This window comes from Phoenix dactylifera, chromosome 12, assembly GCF_051530095.1.
Source record: "Phoenix dactylifera cultivar Ajwa chromosome 12, Ajwa_hap1_PhDact_Kaust_v1.1, whole genome shotgun sequence".
NCBI classification, from domain to species: domain Eukaryota; kingdom Viridiplantae; phylum Streptophyta; class Magnoliopsida; order Arecales; family Arecaceae; genus Phoenix; species Phoenix dactylifera.
In genome coordinates, this window is record NC_143201.1 from 11,930,113 (window position 1) to 11,940,456 (window position 10,344).

The 10,344-nt window shown below is 36.7% G+C and overlaps 1 protein-coding gene across 1 annotated transcript; it reads right to left on the reverse strand.

Annotated features, from left to right (window-relative positions):
- Nucleotides 1–2,795: 2,795 nt before the first annotated feature.
- Nucleotides 2,796–8,785, reverse strand: LOC103723744 (uncharacterized). The gene is made up of 4 exons (XM_008814765.4): nt 8,705–8,785; nt 8,493–8,623; nt 3,584–3,871; nt 2,796–3,133 (listed from the first exon to the last, which is right to left on the reverse strand). Exons 1-4 carry the CDS (start codon nt 8,720–8,722, stop codon nt 3,079–3,081), a joined length of 492 nt encoding a protein of 163 aa, XP_008812987.3. The 5' UTR covers nt 8,723–8,785; the 3' UTR covers nt 2,796–3,078.
- Between the last annotated feature and the right edge of the window lie 1,559 nt (nt 8,786–10,344).

Here is a 10,344-nt window from a genome sequence, read left to right on the forward strand (position 1 = left end):
TCGTTCCTATTTCAAATCCGAACCTATCCTAGCCAAACATGCTCATATCCCTTTCCTTTGTACGGTTTGGGGGAGGCCCATGTTCACTTTTCTTATGTTTTAACAAACAAAGAACTCTTGGGTTGCCCTGTAGGGAGGGATCATTGAGCAATGTACTCATTTGAAGGAACAGCTTATATTGCAAGAAACTTTTAGAACATTTGACCATCCTACTTCCCTCTTTTCCTGAACCATTGAAAAAGGATAGTCCAACAATAATGTTTATTTTTTTAAAATAAAAGACAGGCAAGCCTCCGTATATTATTATATAGTATAGATATAATACTTACGCACACTCACAAAATGATAACTTGGGACCCGAACTCCAATAAACCACTAACGAAGTAGGAATGGAGCCAGCACGGAATTAGGAATGTCAACAGGATATCCAAATATTTTATCGATCTCTAAATTAAATAGGGCAGTTTTAACCAAAATTAAACAGAGATGGTTTTAGTAATATGTTTAAAAATTAAAAATTATTCGATTTTAATTTTGGTGATTCTCCGATCCGAAGTCAAATCCGACACCGAATTTGAAATCTAACCCAAAATAGAATATGCTAGAGATTGAATAGCCTTAAGACCCTTTATATTTAATATAAATGCAAATTTTTAATTCTATGAGAATAGCCATTAGATAATTCTAGCTCTCTTTATATTTAGTGTAAATCTTTAATTTAATTATTTATATGTAAAAATTTTGAAATGAATAAAAAAATTAAATAATTTTTAGTTTTTTGGGTTCAATTTTGGTTATGTGATTCTTTTCGATCGTGTTTGTGGTTTTTTATTTCAAAAACCATTCATTTTCGGTGGGAGAGGCAATAATGAATTTCAATTTCGATTTTGATTTTTTATCTACCTACACCGAATTCATCCCCTTGGCATCCTTACACTAGGTGCTTGGTAATCTTGGCCTTCCCGGCCATGAGATTCATGTTGGCCCCTCGACAACTACAGAGATGAAGAGGGTGCATTGGTACTACTGCAAAGGAGGCTCGGAGTCTCGCGTAGATGTAGCCTTGCTAACACCCACAGTAACAACCTTATTGGGTAAAAGTATATCATACTTTCTTGTTACATTGATATTATTACTTGATCGGGTGAGACCATTTGTAACTTTGATAAGATTTCCCTTTACCTGACCTACTATTGAGGTCGATAATGATCTAGGAAGGCCTAAGGTAAAGAAAGGTTTAGGTTGCATTGTAGTGAGTGGATCAGGACTCCAGGGGTGTCAATGAACTGAGACAACTGAAGCAGCCTAAGCAATCTGACCCAAAAAAACTTCACTTGGCCTTAAGCCTCAATTAGGAGTTGATGCTAGTGTTTTGGATAAAGGAGAGTTTGGAGGCCCAATTTTGTTATCAAAAGTCCAAATAGGGCGTTAGTAGTACGAGGCGGAGTCAAAATTTTTGAAGCAATGGTATGAATGGCCAAATTACATGCTGCTTAGGAAGGATTAATGACGAATGTGACAAACCTTCTAGTGGCATCCCACATTATTTTTGAAGGGGACTCATTGATAGTAATTAGATAGTCATCAAATCTACCAATATTTGAAACTTCCGGCCCATTGGTATATGATTGCGAGAGATTGGCTTTTACTTAAGTTTCTTATTGGGTGACATGTTTTTCGCGAAGATAGTGCTTGCTGATTAAATGGTGACATATGCGGCTAATCATATCGAAACTACTTTATGAACTAAAGTGCTAAACATTCCTACTTATTTTTTATATATTCATTTTTTTAATTCATACAGATGTATTTTGACCAAAAAAAGTAATTTTTCAGCCATGGAAACCCACCAAAATTAAACTATGGCCTAATTGGAGGGCTAGGCATGAAACATTTCCCAAAGACCGAAGTCAGGTTAGGCTCACTTTACCTGTGAACTAGGCTCAGGCCTGAAGTTTAAAACCTAAATATGATTCATGCCTAGGCTCAACCAGGCCCAGTGACGTTGCCACCATTTTACAAAATCTTTATAGTAATTATGCAAACACAAAATAACTATCATCTGGCTATTTTTCGGTATTTTTTTACATATTTAAAAATACTAGGTTAGAAGCAAACCGAGTTGATATTAAAAGATGACGGCACAACGCAAATCCAAGTCATCGGTCCCCAACATCCAGTGATTTTATCAACTTAACCAGTTAGCACTCTCTATCTTAGCTACCAATATTCATCTCCGCTATCATTCATCTTTTTTTTTTTTGTACTTTTGCGCTAGCAGGAATAAAATCTATTGTTTAACATCTTCATTGTTCAACTAGGTGGTATTTTTCAAACATAAATCACCATCCCCGCTAGCTAGAATAAATCTTTTAGTTAGTGACAGTGATCCAAGCACAGAATCATGCAAACCAATAAAAAATGATTTAAGGAGATAAAAATATTGTTTTTTATACACTTTCTGTTAGTAATAAGTAATAGGAGTCCTGCCACCAAACCTTGATTTGCAGAATCGACATCCACTCGCTAAATTTCCATGATTATAGTGATCAGTCCCGGTTCCACGAGCAGTGTCTCAATCTACTCAAGGATAGGATGAGCGTAGGATAGTGGTTGAGGAATAACCTCTCCTAGTACACATAGAAGAGTCCTGCATGCCTTACAAAAAAATTCTTGAATATGAATGGATGAACCTAAACTAAATTGCTGCAGGCTCCTGCTTCACTCGAAATAGTGTTTGATGCTGAAGTCCACATGTGACCATGTTATGATTTTACTTTACCGAGAATTGCGAACCATTAAAATGAAATAGTACAAATTTTGATATAAGAAAACTTTACATGTTTTCATACACTCTCAATTGACCATTATAAGAAGTCTTGGGCGGCGGATGCTTCATCCTAACGCCAGCCACAAGGCACTTGCAACATTAATCAAAATTCATCTTAAATCTATGACCCCAAGGCAATAAAGAAATCAAAAGGAAAGAAACACCAGCACATCGATGCCATACCATATATAGAGGGACGGGCAGAGACAAACATATCTAGAAGATTTCTGGAGATAAAAACCTTGGGCTCAATGGCCACGAGGATTCACCCCTACTGACTCCAAAGTCTCCACATTGCGTGGTCTGCAACAAATTAAGAGAACACACGTAATCATTAGAAAAGCATCCCTCCTGCATGGCTAATATGGGATCGCCCTTTGCCACTTCAGCGCAGGGACGGAGGTTCCACTCCCACTGGGGTCAATCCTTGAAGGGTGGGAGTGGCCTCCAATTGTCATTGGATGAATTGATAATTCGATGCAGCATCAGTCACTTGATCACACAATAAGATGTGTGAAGATACAAGCAAGATGTAGCATATGGAGTTTGTACTAGCAGGCATCTCTCGATTGTATCTATTTACACATTCTCATACATGACCGGATGGCTGATGATGCATCCAATCATCAAATGATTTGATGATTTAACAATGCCAAACCTTAAGAATGTGATGTTTATAGTGTTCAAATATCATAGTTGCATGAAGAAAGAGAGAGAGAGAGAGAGAGAGAGAGAGAGAGAGAGAGAGAGTACTGATTAAAGGGGTTGGGTCGAGTGGGGTCAGGAGTTCCTGAACGAATCGAGTCGAAGTCCTGAATATGGGCCACCTTTCTAAAGAAAGACTTGCTGATGAACCGGTTTGCCTCGCTAGTGACCTGGTCTGGATCCTCCACCTCTGCGACCACCTCCCTCTTCTTCTTGCTCACTCGCACGCTCGGTGAGTACATCAACTGTTGCTTTGCAGTGTGTGTACCGATCGACAATGCCAGCACCATCATCCCCAGTACAATATAGATTGGAGCATACTCTCCCTTCAGTGCCCTATTGCCATAACCAAAAGATAAATAAATAGAAAAATGTTTATAATCAGAGATAGGCTTGTATGATTCAATTGAAAATTCGTACTTTTTGTGCCTATCCCACACGAACAAGGGAAGAAAAACTTTCTTTTATAAATGTAGATTGTTCATTCATGTAGGGAGGATCCAGGATTTTGTTTTGGGGAGGTGGGGTGGCGGAGATAATGTATTATGAAAAGATAAATATATTTATATCAAAAAACAGTTTTTATTTATTTTTCAATTTAACATACTTATTGCTAACTGAATACTAGAAAATATTTTATTCATTTTATCAAAAAAAGATTATATTTATTATGTATTCACAGAATTTTTTCTTTAGAACTTTTTACATTTTTTAAGCACGTAACAATAACTTGTGAATATGCAGAAGAATAATGGAACATCGATACAACTATCAGTGGTAAATCTAACAAAAATATTAAATAATGCAAAAGTAATTGGATTAGCTATTTCTACAAAAGAAAGGTGAACAAAAGAAGATCCATTTACTATGATAGAAGAAATATTCTGAATATTCCAGGATTATGAGACATCATTTTTCTTTTTTCCATCGCACGCTCTCTCTCTCTCTCTCCCCCTGAACACTTTAAACCAGGCTCTTCTAATGAAATGGTGGTGAAGTTCTACGAGGAACAGCAGAAATAACCTTGGTGCACACTGATCAGAGCCATCTACTATGGCAAGAAGCTCCCGTCCAAACCATCTCGTTATTTGAGAAACATTGCTTTCCCGTTCTGGAAAGGTGTTCTTAACACATTTAATCTCTTCAAGCAATGCTTCGCCTTATCTTTAGGAGCTGGACAGAAAGTGTCATTTTGGCAAGATGTTTGGATTGGTAGAAAAGCATTCAACTCATGATCCTGCATGCCGCACCAACACTTTCCGCTTTTATTCTTCTTCACTGCAATCCAGTCATCTAGTGTAGCAAATTTTCTGGCACAAAATGAATGGCTGTCAAGTTTCAGAACCCCATTGAATCATCAAGCCACAATGGAATTCCAAGAGCTATCATCTATCCTTAGAACAGTCAATCTAATGGACAATTTGGATAAATGGTCATGGAAATGGGGACTGATCAGGAACACTTACTCCGTGAATCGATGCTACCATTTCCTCATGCATGGGGGAATAGTATATATCCCACTTCTGCCATATTATTTGGAAGCTGCCTATAGCGGAGAAAGCTAAATTATTTGCACGGCTTTGTTACAATAATAAAATCCTGACAGCCGAGAATCTGACGAAGAAGGGAATGTACGAGGTCCAGCTTGCTGCCCCATCTGCTCAAATAGTATGCAAACAACGGACCATTTGATCTACAATGTAGCTACTGAAGTGAGTGTTGACACCATCATCTTACCACGAACTCTGGGGTAAATGGAGAGAAGGAAATAGCATGAAGAAGTCATCACCAGCAGCGGAAAGCTTAGTATCTAGATGCTGCTGGTGCATTTGGAAAGAAAGGAACCAGCGGGTTTTTCAGTTCGAAGCTCAATCGGCAATGGAAACAGTGAAGCAGGTAGATGAACGTCAACGAGGAAAGAAACAAATGGTTTCATGTGCGGAGTCTGGTGCTAGAAACTTTCTTTAGCGTTAACACTTCATTCTGGGGGTTGAATCACCTCAAGTAGTACGACTAGTTTAAGGGGAGGAGGAATAAATGTGATGGGACGGAACCATGCAAATGGTTGGGAAGGAGAACACTATTGATTTTCTTACATGCCCATGCAGAATTGAACTACATCTGAGACTGACAACAATCGTGACTACATACTCTTGGTAACATTAGACTTGGAGGTTCTCTGAAGTCTTATTCTGATTCCTACGTTCTGTCGGTCTTTTGAGTTGTCTCGTGGGGCTCAGATTGAGGCACACGGACATCCTTGTGCATATGTCTGTTTGAAACTAATGAATTTGAAGCGTGAGGGGAGTATTTACTCCCTTCACTTCTCTCAGAAAAAAAAAAAGCTATAGAAATTTAGTTTTACCGTAAACATCAATGGAGTTGCCACGAGGTTTCCTAGGCACTATCTCTATGTTCAACAAACTGAAACCAACATTCATCTTCTGTTTCTAGAATTACGTACATACAGACATACATATACATGCATATATATATACATTCACATATATATATACATAGAGAGAGAGAGAGAGAGAGAGAGATTCTAGATCTAGAATTTAATTTACATGTATGATACATATTACATATATAATTAATGGCTGTGATCTTGTCTAACCATTTACCTTATCTTTTATCATACTTTCCCTGTCACATAATTTCTATTTTAATTATTTTGTCTTTTCACTCCTGACTAATCTTATCCAATGTTTTCTTTTTTTTTTCTAAGAGAAGTGAAAGGAGTAAGATACTCCCCTCACGCTTCAAATTCATCAGTTTCAAACAGATATATGCACAACTAACTGAAACCAAGATTCATCTTCTGTTTCTAGAATTACATATATTCACGCATACATATACATGCACACACACACACACACACACACACACACACACACATATATATACACACACATACACACACACACACACACACACACATAGAGAGAGACAGAGAGAGAGAGAGAAATTCTAGATCTAGAATTTAATTTACATGTATGATACATATTACACACATAAGAAATGGTTGTGATCTTGTCTAACCATTTATCTTATCTTTTATCAAACTTTCCTTGTCACATAATTTCTATTTTAATTATTTTGTTTTTTCACTTCTGACTAATCTTATCCAATGTTTTCTTTTGCTAATGGAAGTTCTACAAAATATCATTTGTAGAGCAAAATATATGGCTCTCATAAGCCAATATATTGGACTCGCACTAACGAAAATCCACAAGCATATGATGAATCATGGTTTTGGCTAGTTGAACGGATGGATAGTCCCTAAGAAACCATGTAGCAACTCCATTTATATTTTTGGTAAATATATAATTTTTTATTTCCATTACAATCTATTAATGGGATGCAACTAGAAGAGAGAGAGAGGAATGGAGAAAGGAAAATAAGATATCTCATAGTCCTAGAACATTAAGGGTAATTAATTCCAATTACTTGTGTATTATCAAATATTGTTATTAGATTTATCATTAATAGTTGTATCCTTCCTCCATTCTTTTTTCCATTGTTTTCATAGAGAAATTCTTTATCAAACACGGAGTGTTTTCATATTCATTTATTATTTTATCATGTTTGTACATGCACAAATTATTGTTATATGCTTAATAATTTTAAAAAAAATCTATAGAAAATATTCTACAAATGATAATAATTAATTAATATCAAATTTTTGATAAGATGAATAAAATATTTTCTAATATACTGTTAGTCAACAAGTTTGTTAGATTGAAAGTATCTATAACAGATTTTTATTATCATAAGTATATTTATTTTTAATTTTTCATAATACATCATGTGGGCCCTCGAGGACAAAAATCTTGGATCCGCACCTGATGCTAAGGCTCCGTTTGAAAACTTAGAATTGAGGAGAAAGGAATGGAATTGAAGGAAAAGTCAAAACTTTTGATGTTTCAGGGTTTTTAGGAGAGAGAAAGGAAAAGAATAGGAGGGAATAGGAGGAAAAAATTTTGGGCTCCAATTCTCTCCTTTCTTTCCTCCCATAAGTGGGAGGATTTGGAGAGAAAGAAATTAGAACTTAATAAAATTTTTGTAATACCTATTTTATCCTTAAATTAAAGAAGTATCAAATTAAAAGGACAAATATATCCTCGACTCTTTAGGTCAAAAATTGTAGCAGTGGACCCAATCCGACCCGACCTGATTTTCTAGTGGGTTGGATTTGGGTCTAAAATTAGGACTTGAACAAAGATCTAGGTTGGGTTGGGGTCACTCATGACCCGGTCTGACCCGATCCATTTGCACCTCTACTCATAAGCATGCCTCTTTTATAATAAGGGTATTTTAGTAAAAGTGTTAAAAAGATATGCTTTCTTTTTTTTTCTCTCCAAACTTCCAAATAAGAGGAAGGAAAGTACTTTCTCTTCCCTCCTAAAACTTCCAAACAAGAGGAGAGAAAAGTCTATTCTATTCCTTTCTTTTCTTTTCCCTCCTCATTAAAGTTTTCCTTTCTTTTCTTTTCTCCCCAAAACTCCCAAACGGAGGGTAAGGTTCATGTTTCTTTTCTTTTTAATTCTTCCAAATCATAAGAACATTCATTAGTAGATTAATATCTTTATGAAAATAATAATTAAAATTGTATAGACTATCATCAGATTTACAACAACATTACAGCTTCTCCCTCATTATAGATTGTAAGAACTCGGCTTATTTTACTTGTTTTAATCAAAAATGCATGATTACTCAACATCGAATAGCCATTGCCCATGGGGTTCCTAAAGAATATTGGATACTTCAACAACTTCACAAGGAAACCAAAAAAAAAGAGTATATATTTCCATACCAAGTTTTCTATGCATGAAAAATTATCTGTATCTCCTTAGGATGTAAAATTCTAAAACTAGGAGTCTGCAACTTTCTGTTAAGTGATACTTTGATTTTGAGAGGGATTAAAAAGGAAGCCATATATCTTCAAGAATATAACCTTGACTTGGCACCATGGTTATGGTCCACAAAATCAGCAGCAGCTGGTGCTGAAGGTTTCATCTTTGGCGTCGTCGCTGTGGTGAGCCACCGATTCGCTCTGGCCTGACTCGCCACCGATCTCCAATACCTCTAAATAATCAAAAGAAAATTAAAAAGGTAAGAACAATGACAGTAATAAGGACTTAGAAAGAAGAGAGGAAGAGGCCTCACCCCTGCTATTGAAGCCATGATCGGCGGTTCACAGTTACTGATTGAGAAAGGTTCAACAGAATGCGCTGCAAAACGGAAAAAATGAAGCCGTTTCTTTGTTCGCATCGTACTTCTCAGACGTTTATATAGACATGCAAGAGATAAGAGTGGTTAACACGTGGCAGAAGAGGACAGGAATAACGACACGTGGCAAGGTGGAAGCGATCCCTAAGCACATAGCAGTTGTGCGGTGGGGAGCGACCCGTGGAACCGTTTGTGGACAAAAGGAAGCAGTTGAATGACTCGGTTCCGACGGAAGTGGGATCAATTGGCTAGGTGTAATGTAATGTAACATCTTCTTGAGTAATGTGATGATTTTTATTTTATTATTATTTTATAATGAATGACGGGGCCCTTAATCCTCATATTTTCTCATGATTTTGAGCACACCAATAATTTCCTTTTCTAGACGACATGAGGAAATTAGTATAAATTGCCGAAATTGGTGCAATGTAAAAGGGTGGTTAAATATGTTGAGCTGCTAAGCCAGTATTATGTGGGTCCCAAGATGCATGTCTCAAAATGTTTTCTGTTGCCTAGAGAAGCAACCGAGAGAGGGGAGGGAAGGGAGGTGAAATGAGTTTTTTAAAAGTTTTATTGAATATGTCAGTGGAAAACTAACTTTTGCAAGTGCATGTGAGGTGCTTAAGACAAGTATGTGTAGTAAACAATCAAGAAAATGAAATCAACAAGAAAAACAACCAGAGAATCATAAATATAAATAAGTTATAATAGTTGTTCCGTGTCAAACCCAACACCTACATCTACTATCCAGGACTGACTTCTTGAAAATTTCAAACCACTAATCGTTCAATAACGATTACTACCACTGTCAGTTACTCACCGACAAATAACCCCTAGCTTATCCCAAAGATAGTACAACTAACCTGTTTCAAGGCATGGTCAAGTATTTTCTCAAGTTTTAAATCCACTTGAAACTTATCACACAAAACACAAAAAGAAAAGAAAGGAAAATGTTTACGAAACAAAAGCTTCTTGTATTGTGCTGAATATATCCTCTTTGGCGCTCTTTAGGAAATGAAGGGACCCTTCGAATGTGCCTTTGAACTTTCTTTCCGCTAGAATTTTGGGGTAAATACTCTTTGGAAGGTTGGTGCACTTGTATTAAATATTCTTCAATGTAAATCTCTTGTTCTTTCAATTTTTCTCACTTCTCTTGATTTTAGAAGCCTTCCATGTCAAAGAGAGATGCTGGAGAATGGTTTATGACCATTGAGGATTGTTCGAGAATGGTCAGGAAGCATTTAATGCAGTTTGCTCATGCTAAAAAACTAATTGTCACAGAGTTATCAAAACAGAGGGGTCAACCCTAGTTCTTTAGAGGTCAGCCCCTGGTCCTCATGGGTCAGCTCCTAGTCTTTATGAGGGGTCGACTCCTAGTCTTCAAGGATCGGCTTTTGAAAAGTCCAAAAAATCAACATTCTATTTCCTACTTGTGGCTTTCCAAAGGTCACTCCTGCACTTCAAGGATTTCATCCTTTGATTTCTGACCTGTGGATTCTAGGGTTAGCTCTTGCAAACCTAGCTTCAACTTCTAGCCTATGCTAATTAGCACTCAAGTGTCAGAGTGGACTCCTAGA

What these genes read in the sequence shown, in the direction of transcription:
- LOC103723744 (XM_008814765.4), bottom strand. An exon ending in AACCATGGTGCCAAGTCAAG is followed by an intron (nt 3,872 to 8,492) that starts GTTATATTCTTG and finishes TTATGGCAATAG; the next exon opens with GGCACTGAAGGGAGAGTATG. An exon ending in CGACCCAACCCCTTTAATCA is followed by an intron (nt 3,134 to 3,583) that starts GTACTCTCTCTC and finishes AATTTGTTGCAG; the next exon opens with ACCACGCAATGTGGAGACTT.